This window comes from Polypterus senegalus, chromosome 6 (genome assembly GCF_016835505.1).
Source record: "Polypterus senegalus isolate Bchr_013 chromosome 6, ASM1683550v1, whole genome shotgun sequence".
NCBI classification, from domain to species: domain Eukaryota; kingdom Metazoa; phylum Chordata; class Cladistia; order Polypteriformes; family Polypteridae; genus Polypterus; species Polypterus senegalus.
The window spans coordinates 3,549,158-3,573,672 of record NC_053159.1 but is presented as its reverse complement, the minus strand read 5'-3'; the positions used below and the strand labels follow the sequence as shown (position 1 = coordinate 3,573,672).

Below are 24,515 nucleotides of genomic sequence, written 5' to 3'. Positions count from 1 at the left end.
GCAGTAAAAATGATGACGATGAAGGTGATCATGACTTTTACTGCGCAGCCGATGACTGTAGTTTATGTCTCTTCAGACGGCTCAGCACCAGCCTTGGAAGAAGGAGCACGTTTGGGAGCCATTGCAGGAGTTGAAAATTGAAGCGAAGTTCAACACAAAGAAACCACAAAAAAATCACACACAGTACAGTGTAAAGTAAACCACTCAGAGAGAAAGCTTGAAACGAAATGGCCGCGCACGAGAGACAAGGGGAGATGTTGTGGGATCTGGGCATCAGTCAAAGCACCAATCACAGGCCCGATTAGAAAGCGGGAAGCTGTGATTTGTCGTCTCCCTCCCATGCACCAATCACAGCCCGTGTTACAACGCACTTATGTGGACGAAATCTCAGACCCGACAGCAGGTGCGGTTATAAAGCAGCTTTATTTTCAGAGTCACGGTGAGAAGAGTTTCAGAAAAGCAGACAATCAAATATACATGACAGCGTCAGGGCTCTTCTGAACCCCGTCTGTTGGGTGGGGTCCAGTTTTATACCCCTAGAATGCGTAATTTAATATCATTATAAAATGTAACAGTCAACACATTTATTATACACAAACCTTTAGCCCCTTCAACGCCCCTTGTGCAACTTGATTTCTTGGCTCCTTTTGTTATGGCGTTCAGATGTAAGCTAAGGGAAAACGTGATAAGGCAGACTCATGTGTGGAATGCTCAGACCTTGAGTCCTTTGCACAAACATTTTTCTGTTTGCTAAAACAAAGCATGCTATTACATGGTTTTGTAAAGCTTACTTCTCAGACATGAATTAGTACAAGGGAACGAAGAGAACATTCGTCTTCCACATTCCCCCCTTTTTTAGCAAACAAAAATATTTGATCAGGGAGAGTTGAGTAGGAAAGGGTAGGAGAGGAGGATGGAGTGGAGTGGGCGGAGGAGTGTGGGGTGGATGTGCTGATCTGAAGCATTTTTTCTTTGTGTAAAAATAAGCCTTTGCCATCGAGGCAGTAAAATACTTGGATACAATGTATCTTATCAAGGGAACAATACAGCAAGCTACAAGCAGGAGAACAATTAAAGCAACCGTAAGAGAGATGAAAACTGATTTAAGCCATTGGCCCCAGGACCCAAAAGTGGACATAAACCATTTGTCCCAAGGATTAGAAATGCCAGAATTAGTAGCTAGTTCATGTCAAATCAGCTAAAGCACGGGTGATTGATCCATCAGGAGCTGTATTATTAGGGATATAGGTACAGCATGCATCACCAAACATAGCACAAACGCCTCCTTTCTCAGCCAAGAGCATATCTAAAGCCAATCGATTTTGCCAGGTCATGAGGGATGTTTTATCAAGTTGCTCATGGATACCTTCAACAGCTTCTTTAGTAAAATTTAAGAATCTTTGTTGATTATAATAGAGGTAATTAATCCAATCTACATTTTTGTTTATAGTAACCTGAGGAAAAATAGACTCAAATTCGGCAACAACTTGGTCCCTTGCCTTGAACTTATCAGGGACTCCACGAGGGACTCGAATGGAATCAAAATACACCCCAGGGCCATGTAGGGAAAACTGGGAAGGGTCCACAGAATGGGGTTGACGATGTCGGCCAAACATGGTCGACACATGGAAGGCAGTTAAAGGGAAAAGTCGGAAAGGCATAACAAATTGTATTAAAGCAGAAGTGCCAGTCCAGTCAGGTGGAAGGATGTCAAGCAATTTAGACCTATGGCACATCCACCAAATATCAGTATTCTGAGTAATCAGAAAAATTGATAATTTGGAAGCTAAAGAGGAAGAATTAATCGGAAAAGTTTGGAAACAAAAGAGGATGGGATATTACCAACATTTGTGCCACGAGAGGAAGTAAGGTTTCTAAAAAAACAGGTATAAATACCTTCATCAGGCTGGAATATCGGGGAGTCATGGGAAGAGTAGGGGAAAAGAAGGGAAAGTGTAATGTAATTAGAGTCGATTGGAATAGAGGAAGAGATAAAAAGGGCAAGTAGGCAAGGAAGGCCAGTAGGATCAGATATGTTAGAAAGAGGAAAAGGGACAGTGGCCAAATGTGGCCTAGCTATAGCACATGCATAGCAATCAGATTGATTCACTTGTCTAGCGAATATAATACCCATTGCAGCCAACGGTTCTGATCCCCATACCCAATTTCAATAGAAAAAGTGGAAGAAGAGGTGGAAATATTCATGACCTTGACAGGGGGGTTTGGACCAGGGGTAGGAGAGAGAGTGTGTGTGTGGGGAAATGGGAGGTGTTAGTAACAGGGTTCTCAACCTTAATTTGAAATCTCCCTAGAGGATCTATTCCAGATACATATGCCCCTAAAATACAGGTTCCTGAATCATGTAAAGAAGGGTTCTTCAGAGTAATGATCAAAGGGTTACAATGGTATTCGCACATTCATGAGGGGCATGTCCTTTTATAATAGAAAACGATATTTCAGACCATACTTCTGGGCCTTATAGGGTTGATAAACCCCAGTCATCAGTTCCAGTATTAGCCAAAACCCAGTCCCACATGTCACAGTTACTACGAATCCAGAGTTTGTAACAGTTACACACACATATTTGTCAGACCAGTTCCACTGGATTTGTCGATCAGTCCCACAGTCAATAATAGAACAGAAATCCACCTGAACTGATGTGGTGATTCCGAAAGGAAAAGTCAAGGTGACCAGAGCAGTCGACAAGGGGATGGAAAGACATAGTAGGACCACAATCAAGGGTGCCATCTTTTGCAATGTGAGATGTGAATCCAAGCAGGCAGTCCCTCAACTTTAACAGCATGTGGTGTCTACAGCAGAACTTGGAACGGTCCTCTCCACCGAGGGTGATGCCAATGTTTCCTTGAGTATCTCTAGCCAGAATCCAGGTTCCTAATGGAATCGGGAGTCCTTTGATGGAGGACTAGTTCTCCAGGCCTGATTCACCTGCTCGTGGACTTCCTTCAGAGAAGCTCGGAGACCTGTAAGACTGGAAAGAAGATCATTGTCCACAGTATGCAGTGTAACATTACCTATGACCATGCCGACTGGCATGGTCCATCCGGTCAGAATTTCGAATGGCGACAGCCCTAACTGCCAATGTGTTCTTCCCCTTAATCCCATCAAGGCCAGAGGCAGAGCATCAGGCCAAGTTAAATTTGTTTGCTCACAGATTTTAGCCAATTTAGATTGCAAGGTACCATTGCATCGTTCCACAATACCTCCACTCTGGGGGTGGTATTTGCAATAATGATGCACATTTATCTGGAGCCAGGTGGTTAATTCATTTATAATGGAATTTAGTGGGTGCCATTATCAGTTTGTAATTTCTGTGGTATTCCCCATCTAGGAATGATTTCCTTTATCAAAGCTTTTGCCACAGGTTTGGCATCTGCATGTTTGGAAGGGAAAGCTTCCACCCATCGGAGAACACATCAACAATTACTTAACAGTATCGGTACCCCTTTGATGGTGTTAATTCAATGAAGTCCATTTGAAGGTGTTCGAATGGACCCATTAGGTTAGGTGTAATGGCGGGACTTACCTGGGTGCCCTTTCCTACATTAAACTTTTGACATAATGCACAGCACCTGCAGAACTGCTCTGCATATGTAGAGAAACCTACAGCTTCCCAATATTTTTCAACATCTTGAACCATGGCGTCTTTTCCAGCATGGTCTAGGCCATGGGCGATTTTTCCATACCTGGGAAAGAAGCCTTTGGGAGGAAAGGTTTGTTAGTTTGCTTATGGGTCCAGACTCCATCAGAGAGGGACCCTTCTTTGGACCATTTTCTCTTCTCTGTGTCCGTGGCTGCATTCTGTAAAGAAATAATTTGATTATCAGTGTCCTGGTCATTTCTCTGTTGGAATAAAAAGATTGGTGTGTTATTATACGCAGCCGTTTAGCAAAATGATCAGCTAATTTGTTTCCTTTGCTGACAGGATCCTGTTTTCCTATGTGAGCTTGACATTTAACGATCGCTAGCTTTGATGGTTTCGTTATGGCCTCTAAGAGGGATTCTTTTAGTTTTTTATGTTGAATGGGCTTGCCAGTACTGGTCTTGAATCCCCTGAGTTTCCATAATGCCCCATGATCATGGCAAACTCCAAAAGCATATCTAGAATCAGTATAGATAGTTACAATTTTTCCCCTCTGACAACTGACAAGCTCGGTGAGAGCTATCAACTCAGCTGCCTGCGCTTAAACTTGAAGAAATTCGGTTTGCTTCCAGCAGGTGGTCACCTTTGACCACTGCATAGCTGGTTGAAGGTGTTCCATTTTCCAATCATAAAGAACATCCATCCACAAAAATTATCTCTCCTGTTCCTAAGGGTGTTTCCTGTAGGTCTGGTCTAGGTTTTATAACCTTAGTTATTTTATCATGACAGTTGTGGGGTTCCCCTTGATTTTCAGTTGGAAGCAATGTAGCTGGATTTAAGGTGGAGCACCTTTCTATGGTAACGTTTGACAATGTACAGAGTATATTTTGGTAGTGTATTTCCCTAGCAGTAGTGAGATGTGAGGTTTTAGCCTGTACTAAAATGGAGTGTACGGCGTGAGGCACTTTTACCACTAGGGGGCTCATGAGCACTATATCTGTACTGGCTAGCACGGCCTCTGTTGTGGCTGCTACAGCTCTGAGACAGGTTGGATGTCCCACAGCCACTGGATCCAATTTTTCAAAAATAGGCTAAGCCTTTGTTTTTTCTCCATGGAGTTGTGTAAAAAATGCATTCATATATCCCCCCTTTTCGTCCACAAACAGAGTGAATGGACGAGATAGTCAACAGTCCCAACGCATGTGCAAACAGTAGGGCATTTTTTTTTTTAAGTTACATAGAGCCTTCCCAGCTTGATCTTTCCATGCCACCTGACCAGAAAGGGGGAGATCAGGGGTGACCGCTAAAGTTTGCAAAAGCTGTGCTCTTTCATTGAAGTTTAAAATCCATTGCCGGCAGTATCCTATAATGCCTAATACAGACACAACCTGTTGCTTTGTAACATGTCTTGGTCTAGGAAGATTTTGAATGGTGTTTATACGGTCGCTAGAGAGAGAGAGAGCTCTTGTTTCACAAGAAATGTCATGACCTGAATATTTCACAGTTGTTTGAATTAACTGCAGTTTTGTTTTAGAAACTTTGTGGCCATTTTCTGCTAAATAATAACAATTGCTGAGTATCCGTGCACAATCTGCTTCGTAGTACTACACAACATTCCACATACTGTATCAATACACTGTCTTTTTCCGGCCAAAAGCCTTTTAAATTTTGAGCAAGAGCTTATCCAATACACAAGGGCTACAATATATCCCTGAGGCATAACGGTCCATGTCCAACGGCGGTTTTGGAAAGTAAAGGCAAACCAGAATTGAGAGTCGGGGTGCAAAGGAATACAAAAATAAGCATTAGCAAAGTCAATAACAGAGAAATAACAGGCGGACGAGGGTATCGTAGAAAGAATAGTGGAAGGATTAGTAACAATAGGTGCCCTAGGAAAAACTGCAGAATTTACGTGTCGAAGATCTTAAACAAAAACGCCATGAACCGTCAGCCTTTTAAACAGGTAAAACGGGGGAGTTGACTGGAGAGTGTTTAACTTGAATGATTGCTCCACATTTCACGAGATCGGAATGTACGGCGGAGATGCCAGCCTCTGCTGCTGGAGACAGAGGATACTGGGAGCGATGCGGGCGAAGGAGGATTTTGGGTAAATCACCAGTGGCTCACAGTGTGCTATCCTTCCATAATCATTTTCCCCTGGGACCAAAGTGCATCGGGAAGTGAGGAAAGCCAAGTCGGACAGGCGGTTTGCAATGAAAAAGCACAATGCACGATGTACTAAAAAATCATTTTGAAGCACAAACTTTAGTTATCAAATGATCTGAGGTATCAAAGATACCGAAGCAACATGTAGCCAGTCCGTCCTATTGAAACATTGTTCCACCCAATCCCCAATTTCAACTCAGTGAACGGTGCTATAATTGGCTAAAGAAAAACATGGGGAACCAAACTCCAAAACGCTTTGGGAATATGTGAAGTGCACTGACAGCAGCAGCTGTGTGTGCATGAGAAAAAAATGCAAGGGATATGGAGGGTCTCTGGGCTATACCTGAAAGAGAAAAGATTCTAACCAAGGTGTGTCCACTTCAGCAGGGAAGTACTGGGCAGTGCAGTGGAGGGTGTTGGGGACTTGCAAGTGGGGAAAAGAATATAAGAGTGTAGGGCTTTAGAAGAATGGTGTGTGAGGAGATGTTCAGGGTCCAGGCTGCAAAAGAGGGCTTAGTGTGGGGGGAGGTTTGGCACAGGAATTTAGGAATAGAACAGTGAAACCCTCATTTGGTTAGAGAAATAGAGAGGGAGAGCTAGTCATCATCCCTTCCTGAACAGATTAACAGGGCAGAGCTGATTTAACAAAGAACGGTGCATCAAAGTGGAACCACTGGAATGAAGCTGAACTCGAAGAGGTTTAGACACCAGTAAAAATGTGGTTGTCCAGAAGCACTAAGAACAGTCAGTGTATCGTTCGAGGCAGATTAGAAAACAGTTTCAGTGCCATTCAGCAAAGTCAATAAAGGATCTGTGTCCCCATGGCAAGTGAGCAAAGGCAACTGAAAAGAGTGGCTGGGGGTCCCTGTGAAAGGAATATCCTCAGGTTCAGGTAAGGAAGGCGGGGAGGAAGCTGATGTGGGCAATTGCTGCAGAAGTGTCCCATCGTAACAGGCAAGATGTGTAGGTGCTTGATCTGAGGGGAGAGGCGGCTGAGCAGACGAAGAATTCGGATTAGGAAGTAAAAATCCACTACCTCTCCCCCGGCTTCGCCCCTGTTCTCGGAAAATCCACGTCTTTCACGTCCTCTCCCCCTGCCTGAGCTCCACCTGCATAATAATTCATTTGTGCCGCGATTAACTTGGTCTGAGTGTCTGACTCTTTTGTTTAGTCTGTCGTTCAGCATGCTCGCGTGTCTTTTAACTTCATCAAAAGTGGCACTTTCCCATCCAAATACAGGACGCGCGTACTTTATTTTGAATATCACTTCTGAGTCCTGACAGAAAAGGAGGAACTGCTGCCTTGACACGGTCATCTGGGCTTTCTAAACCAGAATGGTTTGTCATCAAATCCTGAATGCGGTGTGCCCATTCATCTACTGTCTCATCTTTCTTTTGTTTGGCAGCTGAAAAGGTATCAGTCGGTGCCCTTTTTATATTTTGCAGCTATTGCAGTTTTCACAGATTCCCATTTGGCAAGGAAAAGACCCTCATTATTTTGTCCACGAGGCAATGCCTCATTCCAATGCCACTGTACTCCATTATGCTGCCCATAATTGACAGTAGCCCAAATGGTGCCCATCTTTCTGCGTAGCACTTGGGTCCACTCGGCGCACTGGGTTATATATGTTGTCTAGTTGCTGCACCTGTTCCACAAACTTCAACCCACCGATTACCTTACGATCAGGCAATTCGGACACTACGTCTTTCAGCTCTTGAATATCTCAGTTACGGTGTATCATTACAGTAGTGGGGTTATCGTTTCCTGGGGGCAGTGTGGGATCGTGTCGGGGGTTAGGAACCTCAATTAAAGGGCATGAAAATGTGGGTGCTAAAGGTTTAGGGGACTTAAACGGGTAAGGTTTTCAGGGTCTTATCTCTGAGGGTTTTGCTTCTAGCACGTTGTGAAATGGAGGGCTTTTTGTGTAAGTTAGAAAAGCCTCCCATAGCCCCTAACAAGTGGCCGTCAGTCTCATCATCAGGATGTGTAAGTGAGGAGGGTCGCACTGATATTGTTCATCAAAGAAATCATCAGTAACTGGGGCATCGGTAACCACAGGAGCCGTTGGGGCAATGATTGAATGTGGCAGTGGAAAGGGTTGTGGGTAAAGTGTTGCGGAAGAAGCACTGGATATAAAAGTTTTTTTTTTTTTATCACTCCTTCTCCTCCTTCCTTCAGACTGGGGTCCCGTATCAGCCTACACTTTCTGTAAAGCTATAAGCAGCTCTTCTTTTCCTTTCTATTCTTAAGTTCAGCAACTAAAAGCTCATTCCGTTTTGTGCCGCTTCCAACGTACGGTCTTTAATAACCAATTCCCATCTGTCATAAATATCCATCCGATAAGGACCTCCATTACAACAACCCTGTGTATTTCTGCACAGTATTTTTCTAATTCATATCTCCAGTTCCTTCCACTGGCCATCCACCTCCACTGTCCTTATTCCACCTCCTACATTTTTTAATCCTGTCTCTTTTCAATGAGCTTTCTAGGGAACCCGCCTTCGATCCCGACAGCGCACTAGGAGCCTGGCGATCCCCGAAAATAATCCTTCTAACGTTAGGTTTTAGGACTCTTGGGGACTGTTTGACTGGCTACTGATTGTTTTTCCCATAGTGAGTGGCAGGATCTCAGCAGAAAGTGACTCAGCCCTCGATAAACCCCGTTCCACCGCCGTCCGCTCCTATTCCCGGATTACAGCTTCAGGTGACTTCGTGTCCGTTATTTGCATCAGCAGAATCCTACATCAATACGCCCCGTGGAGTCCAGGATATGGAGGTTTTACCCGATCCCTTCATCAGACGGTTTGTATGCGTCAATCTGCCAGGGTATTGTCTCCGTCACCTTAGCAACCCGTTGAAACAAGAGTATGACCAGACAGCAGATGAAAAATCGACCTCCCGTTTATTTAGACACACATTCTCTAAATACCCCTTTCACCCCGTTCCTCAAATTATTATAGGAGCGTGCCACTCGCCCTTTTCTAATCCTTTCCACAGGGGTGACTAGCTAACATTCACACTGTGCCGTTTTCCGTAGGGTCCCAAGTCACTTTCCGTGAGCCCTTAGAACACTCCTATGTATTTTCCATACAGTATGCTTTCTTATTCTTTATTTTGCATATGCTTTTTATTCCTTTTCCTTCTATATTCATATTACTTCCAGCACACCAGTCAAACTAACAGGAATCCCCCGATCTACTCACCGTGACTCCATCCACCTGCATGGAAATGCCCGTCAAGTCGTGCCTCGTATCGGCTAGGAGGAGGTCAGGGACTCCCCACAGGAAACGCCCAAGGCAGGCCAATCCTACATTTACCGAAACTGGACCCGATCCGGCCGGAATCGGCTCCACCACGGTCATCTGGACGATCCTGCACGAGGAGCCGTCTGCCGTCTCCTGCCCCACGTTTGGGCGCCAAAACTGTGGGCGAAATCTCAGACCCGACAGCAGGTGCGGTTATAAAGCAGCTTTATTTTCAGAGTCACGGTGAGAAGAGTTTCAGAAAAGCAGACAATCAAATATACATGACAGCGTCAGGGCTCTTCTGAACCCCGTCTGTTGGGTGGGGTCCAGTTTTATACCCCTAGAATGCGTAATTTAATATCATTATAAAATGTAACAGTCAACACATTTATTATACACAAACCTTTAGCCCCTTCAACGCCCCTTGTGCAACTTGATTTCTTGGCTCCTTTTGTTATGGCGTTCAGATGTAAGCTAAGGGAAAACGTGATAAGGCAGACTCATGTGTGGAATGCTCAGACCTTGAGTCCTTTGCACAAACATTTTTCTGTTTGCTAAAACAAAGCATGCTATTACATGGTTTTGTAAAGCTTACTTCTCAGACATGAATTAGTACAAGGGAACGAAGAGAACATTCGTCTTCCACACTTAGTCACCGAACTTGTTTTGTTGTTCTTAGACTAGAAAATACTACTACTATATTTAAAAACCCACAAAGTCGTGAATCCGCGAAAAGTGAACCGCGAAGTAGTGAGGGATTACTGTACACCAGCATCTATGTCATTAGCATAAATCAGAAAAAGTAAGGACAGACCCCCGAGGGGCTCCACTTGGAGCCTTCTTTTCTTATCTGCTGTGGTGGGCGATTGGGGCTCCTGTGCAGCTGGGACGCCTGGAGGATGGAAGGGACCGGGAGAGGGACAATACCTCCCCTGGGACACGAGAGGGCAGCTGCCCTGGTTTGCTTTGTGGCCACGGAACTTGGAGCTCAACCCTGTGGGGACACCTAGATGGCTCCAGAGCCATGGACTGCAGCACTTCCGCCACACCAGGAAGGCCATCAGGGAGCACCTGGAGCACATCTGGGTGAGCTATAAAAGGGGCTGCCTCACTCCATTCAGGGAGCCGGAGTCGGGAGGCAGAGGATGGAGCTTGCAAGAGAGGAGTGGAGGTGGCAAAGAGGAAAGAAGTGAACTGAGGATTATATTGGTGATTTGTGCACGGTGTGCTGTCCAGGAGAAGAACGTTAATAAATGGGAGTGTTTTTGGGACATTGTTGGTCTGTGTGTCTGTCTGCAGTCGGGCTGATCTTCACACTGCACTCTCTTTGTCTCCTGTCAGTTGCCCAACTAAGAGATCCAGTTTTGTGGGTTACCTCTGACGTCTACAGGACTTCTGGTGTCAAATCACCTTATGTCATTTCCAGAGGTATTTGCTGCTGTCATTTTTTTAAAATGTGGTCAGGAGAATAAATTAATAATAAGAGAGTGCAAGTTTTTGGATGAAAATAAAAAACAAACATATAAGTGAAGAACTGAAAGTGATTTGGCGTCTTTGGCGCTGTGACAGTCCATAAGTCTGTCCACTTCTACACTTTGTTCTTCTTGGCTCGCCGGGCAGGTGGGACAGCACAACTCTGAATCCCACGCTGTGTTGAGGAGGCAAGGCAAGTCATTAAGTGAGAGTGCTGGGTGGGCAGGTAAATTGATTGGCAGTGGGGGCCCAGGGTTTTAATATTTGTAATTTCGTGTCCTCATCGACAGTCCTGTATCCATGCGCATACTAAACCACAGAATCATTTTACAAAAAAAGTCTAATTTTATATCCCAGATAAGTAGAAAATAGCCGTTTACATGTCGACTGTATCGCCATATGCCCTTGTAATGCTTTGTTTTTTTTTTTCTGATGCCAATGCCTCCAAGCTGTAGAGTCAGGATTTGCTTCCAGCCTACCAAATAGGTTCCTTTCATGACCCTCAGCTAAGCATTCATAATGAAGCTCAAACCCGACTGGGCAAACACAAAGGGCGGCAGACTCTGTTCAAGGCCTAATTGTTAACGCTCACAACATGTTATGCTAATGTGTTACAGCAGAATGCACCTCGGCAAAAAGAATCAACTTTGTGTGAAGGAGAAAAAGATAAAGTTCTTTTATATCTACCGCAAACATTTTTTTGTAATCTGCGTTGTTCGAAAAAGCTTCAGCTTGACTTTGTTGTGAATACTAGCGAGAATCATGCAAGTTCACGTCTGAGTCCTCCACACCGCAAGCACCCCTCTATAAACCCAAGGCTTAACCCTGACACTCATTTTATTTGAGCCCAGCATGTTTCTGCCATCATGCAGTTCCTTCAGGCCCAATCAGAAATAATTAAAATAAAATCTTTCAGCGTCTGTAATATACTTGTTACATGAGTGAGCACATCTTAAAGAGTAATATGCAACTGCGCATTAGCATTTCCATGCTTGAAGAGCTGTAAGGTGGCAAAGGTCGTCTTAGCTTGTTATTGTTCACTTTGTCCCTAAACTCCCCAGTCACGGTCCACGATTTCTGTTATCACGTGACAGTATATTTACACTGATAGAAAGCGAAAAGAAAAGATTGTATTTGTGCACTAAAAGTGTTTATTGTTTGTTTGTTTAGGTCACAGGACACAGCAGTTGATGGCCAGCCTCCAGCACTGCCACCTAAACAGTCGAAAAAGAACAGTTATAACCAGATCAACGAGTCTCAGTCCCAACTAGAACTGGACAACCACATTAACGAACTGTACGACGTTCCGGTTACATCTGAAAAGTCCATGGTAAGATTTCTTTTAACTGTTTGGCACTTTATCTACACCTGCTAAGGAGCTCAGCATGGGGAAGGAGTGAGCACAACAGTTGGCACATTCTACATGTGAATCTCTTGTTAAATTTAGATCGTCCCTTTCATACCAAACACCAGGCCAGTGATTGTACAGGGCCTTCAGAACGTATTCAGGCCTCTGCACTTTTTATACATTTCTAAAACCGATAACACAAGATAAAGATTTGGGGCACCTTGGAGGCGAGCCCAGTTTAATTGGTGGCAAAATAATCAAGAAAATGTGAGGTCTTATTAGAGACAGTAGTCAGACACATTCAAAGATGGCGGCGGTGCCCCTTAAGAAGATATTCTACGGGAAGGGGTGGGGCCAAGGGACCATGACCTGGAAGTGATGTCATCGGGATTGCCGGTTGGCAGATCTATAGAGGAGAAGAAGTAGGCATCAGTGCTAACCCTCGACTCGGGGTGGATTTACAATCAGACGAGACTTTCAGATGTCTCCCAAGCGCAGTTGTGTTACATTTTGTTATATTGCAGCCTTATGCTAACATTCATTTTTTTCCCCTCATCAAACGACAAAAGAGACAACTTTAGACATTTTTGCAAATTTATTAAAAACAAAAACAAAGTCAAATATATCACATTGACACAAAAAAGTGTAATACATGAAATTTGATTCTGGTGCATCCTATTCCATCATCATTTAGATGTTTGGAGTCCAAAAGTGGCCAAAAGGTCTTGCAACGAATCGGACCCGAAATGCTGACAGAGGGGCTGATAACTACCACTCACCCCCCTAAACTGAAAGGCAGTTAATTCAAGGATAGCCCAGCATCACCCCGAAGCGCCCCGCCATACCTCCTTGTTTTGATATCATCATCTGTAAACAGTCAAATAAATACAGTTCTGTCCTGTATATGTAAAAAAAGACAAATATATACATTAAAAAAAGATGACAATAATGGCCTTTTTCCTCCCCAAAACACAATACCCCCTATAAGTGTGAATAAAAATATATACCGTGAAATACACAACCCCAGCCCCTCACACATTTACACATGTGAATTTCCCTTTGGGATTAATAAAGTATCTGTCTGTCTATCTGTCTGTCTGTCTGATATACTTGCGTAAAAGTTAGGTTTTAAAACCTGAAAAATCAATCATAAAATCAGACCCCAACTTATACGCCCATTCAAAAATACGACACCTACGTTTTTATTGCCTCCTCCAGTCTCGCCCCAGTTTCTCAGACAGCTTCATATTTTCTTCTGATCGAACGCCCCATCATAGATGAGGGATGCTCTCACGATGAAGCTGTGTGAGATCCAAAATGACGTTTGCATTGATTTGTGTTTTTTGTAATAGTTCAGGTCTTACCGTGTGGTCACTTAGGCACAATACATAGAAAAACAAAGGCTGTGTGCTCTGTGGTTACTCTCAGGTGGGTGTTAGCCTATCGTAATCTCTTGGACCAATAGTGTGAGTTTTCTGCTGACATTTTAAAATACCAGGAATCATATGGTAAAATCAAGCCCCGACTTATCCGCGGGAGAACGAGTATATACGGGATTTAAATATTAAACATTTCCACAATCAGTACATCACCATAATAAAAAAAAATAAAAAAAGATAACTTCAGCAAGCTCACCTGGGTCCGCTAGTCATAACTAAATGCAGGATCCATGTCCCTGGATACGAACGCTGCCCCTCTCCTATCTAGACGGGTTTTCGTAGCCGTGGTCCCTTTTACGTGGCCAATGCAGGTGCTGATTCGTTTTGCTAGTCTTTCCCATATTTTCCCTCTGATTGCAGTCCTCCTTCTCCTCTTAAAAACGGTGCAATTTATGCAAATGACTTCTGAAACTGGACATCCAGCCTCCATCACCTGTCTGTTCTTAAAACAGCATGTATTGGCGCACAGGCACACAAGCAGCAAGCACGTCACATTTACTGTGTGGTGGTGCTACAAACTGACTCTCCTGTATGAGCTTGTTGGACCTCCCGTTCCAAAGCCATGGACATTAATATGGATTTTGTGTGGTCTGCCACATTGTGGCTAAGCTGGTGTCCAACTCCTTAATGCTTCCATTTCTCACAGTAAGAGCGTTTGCAGTTGAGCAGGGTAGGAATTGCACATACTGACTTTGTGGCACAGGTGACTCCCTATGACAGTGCCATGTTTGAAAGTCCCTGAGGTCTTCAGCACGACTCACTCCACTGACAGTGATGGTCAGTGGTCATGTGCTTGATTTGATGGGTCTGTTAACAATGAAACACCTGAGTGCAGTCATTGAGCGGGGTGTCCACACAGTGCATTGTGTATTAAGGAGCTTCAAGTGTTGTCGGTGTTAAACTGTATTATTTACTTCACAGTTAAATGGTGTCATTCCACATGACAATCTAGTGCTCATCAAAATGAAGCCAGATGAGAACGGAAGATTTGGTTTCAACGTGAAGGTAAGCTGCATTTTCTGCAGACATTTGAGCGTACTGCGTTTGCCATATCCAGTTTGCTCTGGTGGTCATTAGACTCTGAGCAAGTTGTGACCTTGCTTGGTAAGAAAGACCCTGCCTAACCTGCGTTCATATTGCTTTTAATCTCAAATAACGTTAAGTTGCTTTTTTTTTTTTTTCTTCATACCTCCAGGGTGGTTCAGATCAGAAAATGCCAGTAATTGTTTCTCGTGTGGCACCTGGAACATCAGTAAGTTTTTGACTTTTTTTTGCCTGTTTTTGTACTGAATATTAAGGTATTTTTTTTTAAATCAACTTTGGTATGAAGTAAGTACATTGTTGCCCACATTTGCGTGGCAATTGTTTATTTCATTTCAGTTCAGTCTGCGGTGGGCTGGCGCCCTGCCCGGGTTTGTTTCCTGCCTTGTGCCCTGTGTTGGCTGGGATTGGCTCCAGCAGACCCCCCGTGACCCTGTCGTTAGGATATAGTGGGTTGGATGATGGATGGATGGATGGATTTCAGTTCAGTTTATTTTATTTTTTATATACTGTAGCACTCTTAAAATGATTGCAGGCACAGGCAACTGCGACACATTGTCGGGTAAAATGCAACTGCAGACTTTACTAATTACAGAAGGATTGCATAAAGACAACCAAGTAGTATGAAACAGAATTCCATATAGGGAGGCCAACACTGTCTGTCCATTAATTAATTGATGCACTATGGCCAACTGACATCAGAAGAGTGGAAAAATAAAACTCAGTCATCAGCATCCATGGAGAAAATCAACCTCAAGGGAGGTCCATGGTCAGTTATAACTGAGAAAGTGAAAGGCAAAGTCAGAGTCCTGGGTACCTTGGCCAACAGGCCGCCAGCCTCCTCCTGGGCAGTTTTCTTTTTTGGCAAAGCCAGTCTGCTGTATTAATGGACCAGTTATCTACTGGAGTTACCCTGAGGGCACAACGCTCAAAGAATGGACTCTAAGCTATCGACCTCCAGACAGTGTTCAGAAGCCATTAAGAAGGCTAACAGACTGTCAGGTTATATAGCGCCTTGATGTGTGGAGTACAAGTCACAGGAGGATCTTCTCAGGCTTTATAACACACTGGTGAGGCCTCATCTGGAGTCCTGTGTGCAGTTTGGGTCTCCATCACTAGAAAAGGTTAAGAGAAGAGCAACTCGGTTGATTCCAGGGCTACAGGAGATGAGTTAGGAGGAAAGATTAAAAGACTTAGGAGTCATAGAGGACTTGTCACTATCACCTGGCAGTCAGTGTTCAGAAGCCATTAAGAAGGCTAACAGACTGTCAGGTTATATAGCACCTTGATGTGTGGAGTACAAGTCACAGGAGGTTCTGCTCAGGCTTTATAACACACTGGTGAGGCCTCATCTGGAGTACCTCAGGTATGTCGGGCACATTTTAACATGACCACCTGAGATAAGCAGAAGTTGGGTCTAACCCTTGATAAGTTTGTGCAGTTTGGGTCTACAAAATGATGTAGCAGCGCAGGAAAAAGTCCAGAGATGAGTGACTAAGATGATTCCAGGACTCCTGAGGATGAGTTATGAGGAAAGATTAAAAGAGTTAGGAGTCGTAGAGGACTTGTCACTATCAACTGCCAGACTGTATTCAGAAGCCATTAAGAAGGCTAACAGAGTGTCAGGTTATATAGCGCCTTGATGTGTGGAGTTACAAATCACAAGAGGTTCTGCTCAGGCTTTATAACACACTGGTGAGGTCTTATCTGGAGTCCTGGGTGCAGTTTGGGTCTCCATAAAGACATAGCAGCACTGGAGGACGTCCAGAGAAGAGCAACTAGGCTGACACATGGGTTACAGGGGATGAGTTAGGAGGAAAGATGAAAAGAGCTGAGCCTTAAAAGAAGATGAAGAGGAGACCTGAGTGAAGTGTTTAAAATGATGAAGAGAATCAGTCCAGTGGAATCAAGACTTTTATTTTAAAATAAGTTCATCAAGAACACGGGGACACAGCTGGAAACTTGTGAAGAGTAAATTTCACAAAAACATTTGGAAGACAACCAGAAACACATGGAATAAGCGACCAAGTAGTGTGGTGGGACAGTAAGACTTTAGGCACTTTCAAAACTTGACTTGATGGTTTTTTGGAAGAAATAAGTGGACAGGACTGGCAAGTTTTGTTGGGCTGAATGGCCTGATCCCGTCTAAATTGTTCTAATGGAATATAAAACTCAAAAGTCTCAGTCCACTGCTCATGTGCCATCGTGTGTGGTTCCAGTCAGTCCCACACCTCAGCTCTCTTTAACCTAATCTGGAGGAATAACAACCAAATGAGGTGGGATATAAAAATGCCAACGGGTCGTGGCGACGACCTGCATGCTCCCATCATCCTTACGGGAGCCCAGAACCTGACACTGTTGGTAATGTCACTGATGACCTTGACCGTGAGGCATAACAAATAGAGCAAGGTGATGATGGTGCAAAAAGGTGCCAAGTGCTTTTATTAAAAACATCCAACAAAACAAAGTCCAAATTAAATAAGTTCAGCTCTTTTCAAAACATTAAATAAATTATCCATAAAAACAGAAGTGAAATGGAGGTTAAAACAAAAAACAATACTTTAAAACAAGGTTAAAACAACGCTGGGAAGCAGTCCTTTAAAAACAACAAAGCCCGGTGACTCCCCTGCTTCTCCCATGCAGGCTATGCACCAGGGGAGCCACCCTACCTGCAGCTCATCTACTTTCCATTCCTGATCTGGAGGCTTCCCGATCCCTGGCTTCGGTTGCGCTCCTCCAGACCGAGACTTGGCTTTTCACCCAATGGCCAGGACGCTCACATTTGGGCTTCTCCTTCCAAGCCTCCCGACTCCCGCTGCCTTCTCGGCCTTACTCGGCCAGCCGGTCACTCCCGGTCCTACATAAAATGCCCAGCGGGAGCGACCACTTCCAACTGCCCTAGGTGTTGGCCAATCAACTCTGCTAGGGCTCAACTGACCAGCCTGCACTCGCTCGCTCGCTCTCGAACACACCGGCTCTCTCTCCACGCTGCTTCCTGTTTTTCTTTCCACACTCCTGCAACCTCCATTTTCTGTTCTTTCTCTCTCTTCCCCCCTCTAGCCTCCTCGTGCTTGTATTTATCAAGAGGACGTGGCAGCTGTGGCAATCAGCAGCTCCTGGGAACAATAACGGATGCGGACCACTTCTCACCGGTGCACTTAGGTGAGAAACACCCACATCACGAACTCCTCAGGAACCGCTTCAGCCACACACCGCCACGCCTCCTCGCTAAGCCGCAAATGCGCCGATTATTTATTTTAAAAGTGGCCCTTTTAACATGAGCTGTGGACCCGCCATACCCACAGCCGTTCTCAGCATTCGTCTTTAACAGTTACTGTAGTTTAATACATTAAGAACCTATAGTGTCAAGTCAATTAAGAGAAAGTAAAAACCCACCATGTAAGGACACTTCTCTCCTGCATATGGAGAAGTCATCTCGGAATTAGAAGCGTTAGAATCATCGAATGGAAAGATTCTCTCATCAGATTGGACAGCCGGCACAGACTCCATTAAAAGGCCACTTTTATTATTGAAACCCGTTATCTACTCGAGCTGCCCTGAGGGTACAACATCCGGAGAATGAAATACAAACCTGACAAGGTGCAGCCCGCTGCTGAAGTGCCCTTGTAAGGGGTCTGCAGGACTGAGACTTCTCTTTTACAAATTTAGTCTCCTCCATTGTCACCAGGCCACAGTTCATCACTTAACGAATGGACAGATGTTGTTGATTTATGTTTAATCAGTTTCTGTCTTGTTCTCCATGTCCTTTAAGAAATCCGTATTTTTATTTGTATCTGTTCTATATTTAGTAATTAGTATAATCTCTTCTTGTATTTTAACTGAGAGTTATTCACAGTGGCGGCGCAGTGGGTAGCGCTGCTGACTCGCAGTTAGGAGACCCGTTTGGGTTCGCTTCCCAAGTCCTCCCTGTGTGGAGTCTGCATGTTCTCCCCGTGTCTGCGTGGGTTTCCTCCCACAGTCCAAACACATGCAAGTTAGGTGCACTGGTGATCCTAAATTGTCCCGTGTGTGTGCTTGGTGTGTGTGCTCGTGCGCCCTGCCCGGGGTTTGTTTCCTGCCTTGCGCCCTGTGTTGGCTGGGATTGGCTCCAGCAGACCCCCATGACCCTGTAGTTAGGATAAAGCGGGTTGGATAATCGATGGATGGATATTCGCAGTGCCTGCACTCAGTGATGAGCGGCGTGCAAAAAATGTGCTCTTGTTCGGCTCAAAAATAAAGGGGCAACAACCCACTTTCACCAAATCTGCAGCACTCAGACAGAAACGAGCTGTCATTAATGAAATCAGATGTGGCGACTTTATCAGATACAGTGGAGCGTTAAGTAGCCTTAAAGTTTCTTAAAACCGCCTGCTCATTAATGCTTACGGTAGGTATAAAGAACGAGGTATTTACTGATGGTCAACAACAGCTTAGCTAAGGATTGGGGAGCCATTTAAAGGAGTACTCCACACAAAAGATGTCTTTTATTTTTATATTTGACTTACCCCATGTAGTAGCAATAGTGGCGAGTTTGAGAAAAAGTTTTAATGTCATGCTTTCATGGAAAACGGCGATAACGTTTCTGATAGAGTGGCACCCAATGGTGAATAATGCTGGACAACAGCAAATAATATGAAAAAGTCCATGAGCAAATGTCACGTTACTCGTGTTGCATAATCCAAATCAAATTTTGTTTGTCACATACAAACTACGGACACAGTGTAATACGCAGTGAAATGCTTAGTCACTCAGCTTCTATGACTGTACCTTGTCAGGTCAGGTCAGCTTGGGGATCATGCACTACTAGTACAGCACGTTGTCGCACCCACCACATGATGAAACAGCTTGGGATCTTGGTTAACAATCCCCCATGCAGACACGCGGTCCCTCTATCTGCCACAGCCAGGTGCTACATGGGCGTCTCCTTGGCCTGGTCCAACCACTGAGGTCCTCAACAGTGAGGGAATTGTGCCACATGGCAGTAGTGCCGTAACCGACGCTCCCTCACAATGCAGGTAATGTGCGTCATTCAGAACTCCGTGAGCAACACAAAGTCAAACTAGCGGCACCCAAGGACTCTCTGAAGAGACACGCATGAAAGAGTCCAGTCTTCGTCTCTGGTCACTGGATAGCAAAACGGGGAGAAGCAGGACTCGAAGGACTTAGACCTTTGACCTTTTGTAGATATTGGGAGCGCCACACACCCCTTTCCAGCAACCTCATGACCCCCCCATGCTCTCCCAATCCATCTACTGACTTCATAGGAAGAGTCACCAGAGTCATGAATGTCACCGCCAAGGTAAGCAAACCTTTTGATGACGAAGTCGACACTCTTTCTGCAGACAGACACACTGCTGATGGCCGTGCCCATTAAAGGCCTGGCTATTTGGCTTTCATCAGGACCCTCGCAAGCCCCCGATCAGAGCCTCCATTGACTCCGTAAATCTTTCTTCACCTACAGATGTACATTGCGATGATTTTAAACATACAATACAATACATATCTTTATAAATTCAAAAGTCATTCAATCCTGCGAATCCTGCGTCAGGTCATCCAGTTGCTCATGACATACAAAGCGCAAGTGTTTATTTCTTCAAAAAATTCTTAAATAAATAACTCTGGAAAATGAAAATAGCCCACAAACAGGAAGCCCCCTTCCACAGGATCGCACTTTTGAGTTGAAGAATGGGCAGTGAACCAGTGAATGAGGTGGGGAGATGAGCCTTCTTTGATGGGTCCCATTCAATCACTAACTTTGTTCTGCATGAAACATGACAAGTGCTGTAAATGTTTTTAGGCCATTACTACAAACTACATGGGGTAAGTAACATATAAAATAAAATAAAATATCATTTTTGGGCAGAATATTCCTTTAAGGGGCAGCACGGTGGCGCAGTGGGTAGCGCTGCTGCCTTGCAGTTAGGAGACCCGGGTTTGCTTCCCGCGTCCTCCCTGCGTGGAGTCTGCATGTTCTCCCTATGTCTGCGTGGGTTTCCTCCCACAGTCCAAACACATGCTGGTTAGGTGCATTGGCGATCCTAAGTGGTCCGTAGTGTGCTTGGTGTGTGTGTGTGTGCCCTGCGGTGGGCTGGCACCCTGCCCGGGATTTGTTCCCTGCCTTGCGCCCTGTGTTGTCTGGGATTGGCTCCAGCAGACCCTCGTGACCCTGCAGTTAGGATATAGCAGATTGGATAATGGATGGATGGATATTCTTTTAATGTGCAAGATTTGAAGTGTCATTTCTTCTAAGCCCACCTAGGCGTTGCATTCTGTCTCCAAAGGACAATAATGCACAACGATCCTGTCCCATTGGGCCCTTAACCTGAAAATTGCTCCAGGTGGCGCTGGCTTTACAATGGGTGACCCTGCGCTCTGATCCCCAGAGGCCATGTCAAGAGACTATTCCCCCCCGGGAATTAACAAAGTATATCAAATCAAATAATTAAAAGTTAGGTTGATTGTTTTTTTTTTTTGCAGAAAGAATAAAATAGAAGTTATAGCCCATTTCCCAACAAACGGCAATTGGAATACAACATGACGGTGAATTCCATCTGCATTCTTGAAGTAGGGGGTGGCACCTGTAACTCATGGCACCTTCCACTGGCATAGTCCAATCCATTTAAAAAGGCAGGGGTGCCGATAATGCAGGCATCTGTGCAGGCTGAGACTGTAAGGCCAGTCACCCAACTGGATGGGAAGGCATGAGACCAGGGAGGGTCCTGGATGATAGGTGTTAAGTACAGTGGGATTAATGGGAACATTGTGGGAGGTGAATGAGGCGGACCAGTAACTAATCCGTGCCAGCACCTGCCAGGTAGCTTGACCAACTCTGGTTTAGATTTTTTTTTTCTTGAACAGACCAGATGTTCACTGACATTTGCTGACTTGTGACCAAAGGCTGTCCTTAAATAATACACATGTGTGCTTACTTACTTGTGTGTACTCGGTTATAATTAGTAAATTGTACAAATTATAAATAGTACAGTTAGCAGGTCTGCGGTGGGCTGGCGCCTTGCGTGGGATTTATTCCCTGCCTTGTGTCCTGGGCAGGCTGGGATTGGCTCCAGCAGACCCCCGTGACCCTGTAGTTAGGATATAGCGGGTTGAATAATGGATGGATGGATGGACAGACAGTTAGCAGGCTTATACTTTGAGTAATAACATTTTAATAGCGCACTGTTCAAATGACTTAGATATAGACATTTTACAAACAGCTTTTTTTGTACCTAGCATGTCATGTTTTCCTGTAATGTTCTGGCGGCTCCAAATGTCCTTTGTGACAATACCATTATTACCTTTATGTCTGTTTTTTTTAAATATAAATAATCTTTTATATTTTAGGCTGACCTCTGTGTACCTCGTCTGAATGAAGGAGATCAGGTCGTGCTGATAAACGGCAGAGATATTTCAGAACATACTCACGACCAGGTTGTCATGTTCATCAAAGCAAGCTGTGAAAGCCATTCTGGGGAGCTCCTCTTGCTTGTTCGGCCTAACGGTTAGTCAATTGCAGGTCATTTTGATTTGAAATCCTTGGACATTACATTTTAATGTAAAAAAATGAATAGGGGGATATTAGTGGGTGGCCTACTTTATAGTCTTGCCTGTCAACTGCTTTGTTAGATTGATTTGATGTTCAGTATATGACATGGAGCAAGTTTTTCCTTAGTCTATCTTATTGAGGCTATGCTCTCTCTTTAAGACTTTACTTTCTTGGTGTGGCATAGGCGTGGTAGAGCAGTGCTGAAGGTTGCTCCTGGTGCATTTATGCAGTCATAGTCTTACGTGCTCACATGAGTAACGTCAATGAGCTGAAGAGGTGCCTTAAGGACAAATGGGAGCAAATCCTTCAGTAGGCCTGAAGAGACTGAAAGGCTCAAGAAACCATGACTTGCAGCTTTTTCTCCTAAATGTGGTTCTAAAGGGTACTGAATCATAGGGTGCACTTACTTTTTCACATACTCGTTTCTTGCTGACTTATTTTTTGGTTGAATACATCAGGACAAAGTAAAAGTTGTATTTGTCACCCAGGGTTACATACATAATCATTTTTGGATTTGGAGAAGGCCGTCACTTTTGTTCTGCTGTTTAAAATCTTTCAATTGAAAAGGGCTGATGGGTTGCTTATTTTTTATAATGTAACACTAGGGGGCTTTGCCCCCTGCTCGCTTTGCTTGCCAACCCCCTGGGCCTGCATTATGTGCTAGCCTCTTTGCGATTCTGCCGCTTACGTATGGGGATGCGGATGTACAATTTAAACAGATTCTTATTTTCATGGGAATTGTTACATATGCATCAACGCAACATGTAACTGCCCGTGATTGAATTTCGTTTCTTTCTCTTTATTAAATAAAACAACTTTTTCGAATGTTTGGCTCTGAGATTTGTTAATTGTCTCTGCCAAAGCTATTCTAACAGGAAACTGTTAACTTTTTAATACAAATAGCATATCAAGATCTCCTTTGGTGTTATCCGCGTAAGATATACTACATTGCCTTTCTTGGATACATCCTTCTTTCTCCAGTAATTTGTGTGTTGGAAGACCGGATGTTGTTAACGGTTGTAGATATTGTTCGGGATATTGTAAGTTGTTGTTTTCATCTTCCTCACGATCACCACCAACTGTTTCAGCGTAGTCTATTCATACGCATTTAACCAATTTGCCCGATCGACATTTTTGGCGTTAATTCGTTTGACATTCTCGTTTCTCGGTGCTAGAGGACTGTGGTCTTGGTTGAAAATGTTTGAAAGGAGGGTGTGACTTGAAAAAATCTCGAGGCAAAAGTCTCATCTCGCGGGACTTGAAAAAATCTCTCTTCCAAAAAGTCTCGTCACGTCAAAGGATGTTTTAATATAATAGTGAGATGTACAGAAACACACAGCGTATCGCCACAGGAGACACGAAGCATAATGTCTGTATTCCCTCTGTCCAGGTCACGGTTTTTGAATTAGGCACTGGTTTGAGTTCCAAAGTGTAAATTACAGCAGTGCACCTCCTGACAGTGGTTGTGGTTGAGGTTGATTTCCAGTTGTTTCGAGATCTTTTTAAATCCCTTCCCAGGCACGTTTTGTGTTTGAGACTCAAGCGAGCCTCACCTCAAAACGTTGGTCTTCCTGACCTGACATTATCTCAGACTCGTTTACTGCACCCATCTGCAATTAACAAGTCCATTCTACTGTGCCATTGAGTTTAGGCTTGTAGATAACCGTGCAATAAAGAGTGTGCGATTTTCACTTAAAATGCATTAGATGGAATATAATACTGGAAGTACAAAAAAACTACAATCACAGAATTAAATGACACAATAAACTCTACGTCAGCATGATTAGCGAGTCGAGCTCTCGTACCTCATCCATTGCAGCCCTAAACTAAAAGTCACTTCATTCTGCTCCACGGTTTATGCTTGCTGATAACTGCTGAATTCTCTTACAGCTATCTATGATGTAGTAGAGGAGAAAATGGAGAATGAACCAGATTTTGAGTATATTCCTGAAAAATGCTCGGTGGAAGGAATTCATCTGGATGACGACGCTTTACGAGAATCCATGTTGCAGCTAAAAGAAGGGCTGAATACTGGAACCATCCTAGCTCAGTTTGATGTAGGTGTTTTTTTTTTTTTTTTTAATATTTGATTTATATTTTCAAGTACAGCTTTTTCAGAAAAAAAAAAGTTCACATTTTTTCTTCATTCCAATAATTTTAACTGGCTGATTTGTTGTTGTGTGTCGTTGGGTCGTGAATCCGACCGATAGCTGATGCATAGCCTGGGTGCTAATTTGGAGCCATTGGAATTTTGACAATTGGCACACCTCATTTGTTCACTGGCCTTCTATTTTGTTTCATAAAACGGCCAAGGCTGTCATTTTAAAGGATAAAGAATTTGTGATTTTTCACTTAAGTTGCCTTAGAAGGAGTTTGTTTCGATGCTGTATCCACAAATATGACAGTCAATACAATTGCTTATATAAAAAACAATATAAAGTATACAACTGCACTTTAACTCTGCTTAAACCAGGCATGTCAAACTCACTACCATTGGTGGGCCGCTTCGACTGCCATGTGTGCGTCAGCGGGCCGCACTGTAACAAATACTATTATACGAAGTTACTGTAGCTTTCTTTCCAATACTGAAAACTTTAAAAAATGTAACACTTAAAGTTTAAAGAAAAGCAATTTATTTCCATACACTTTCCATTCAACA

At 43.9% G+C, this 24,515-nt stretch overlaps 1 protein-coding gene across 3 annotated transcripts in view; it reads left to right on the top strand.

Moving 5' to 3' along the window:
* The window catches only part of ptpn4a (protein tyrosine phosphatase non-receptor type 4a), a 225,661-nt gene that overhangs the window by 178,324 nt on the left and 22,822 nt on the right, over positions 1 to 24,515 (top strand). For all 3 annotated transcript variants that reach the window (XM_039755289.1, XM_039755290.1, XM_039755288.1), the window contains 5 exons: positions 11,656 to 11,815; positions 14,194 to 14,277; positions 14,468 to 14,524; positions 21,655 to 21,811; positions 23,747 to 23,913. In XM_039755289.1, the coding sequence (XP_039611223.1) occupies positions 11,656 to 11,815; positions 14,194 to 14,277; positions 14,468 to 14,524; positions 21,655 to 21,811; positions 23,747 to 23,913 (625 nt within the window). The remainder of the gene's footprint in view (positions 1 to 11,655; positions 11,816 to 14,193; positions 14,278 to 14,467; positions 14,525 to 21,654; positions 21,812 to 23,746; positions 23,914 to 24,515) is intronic.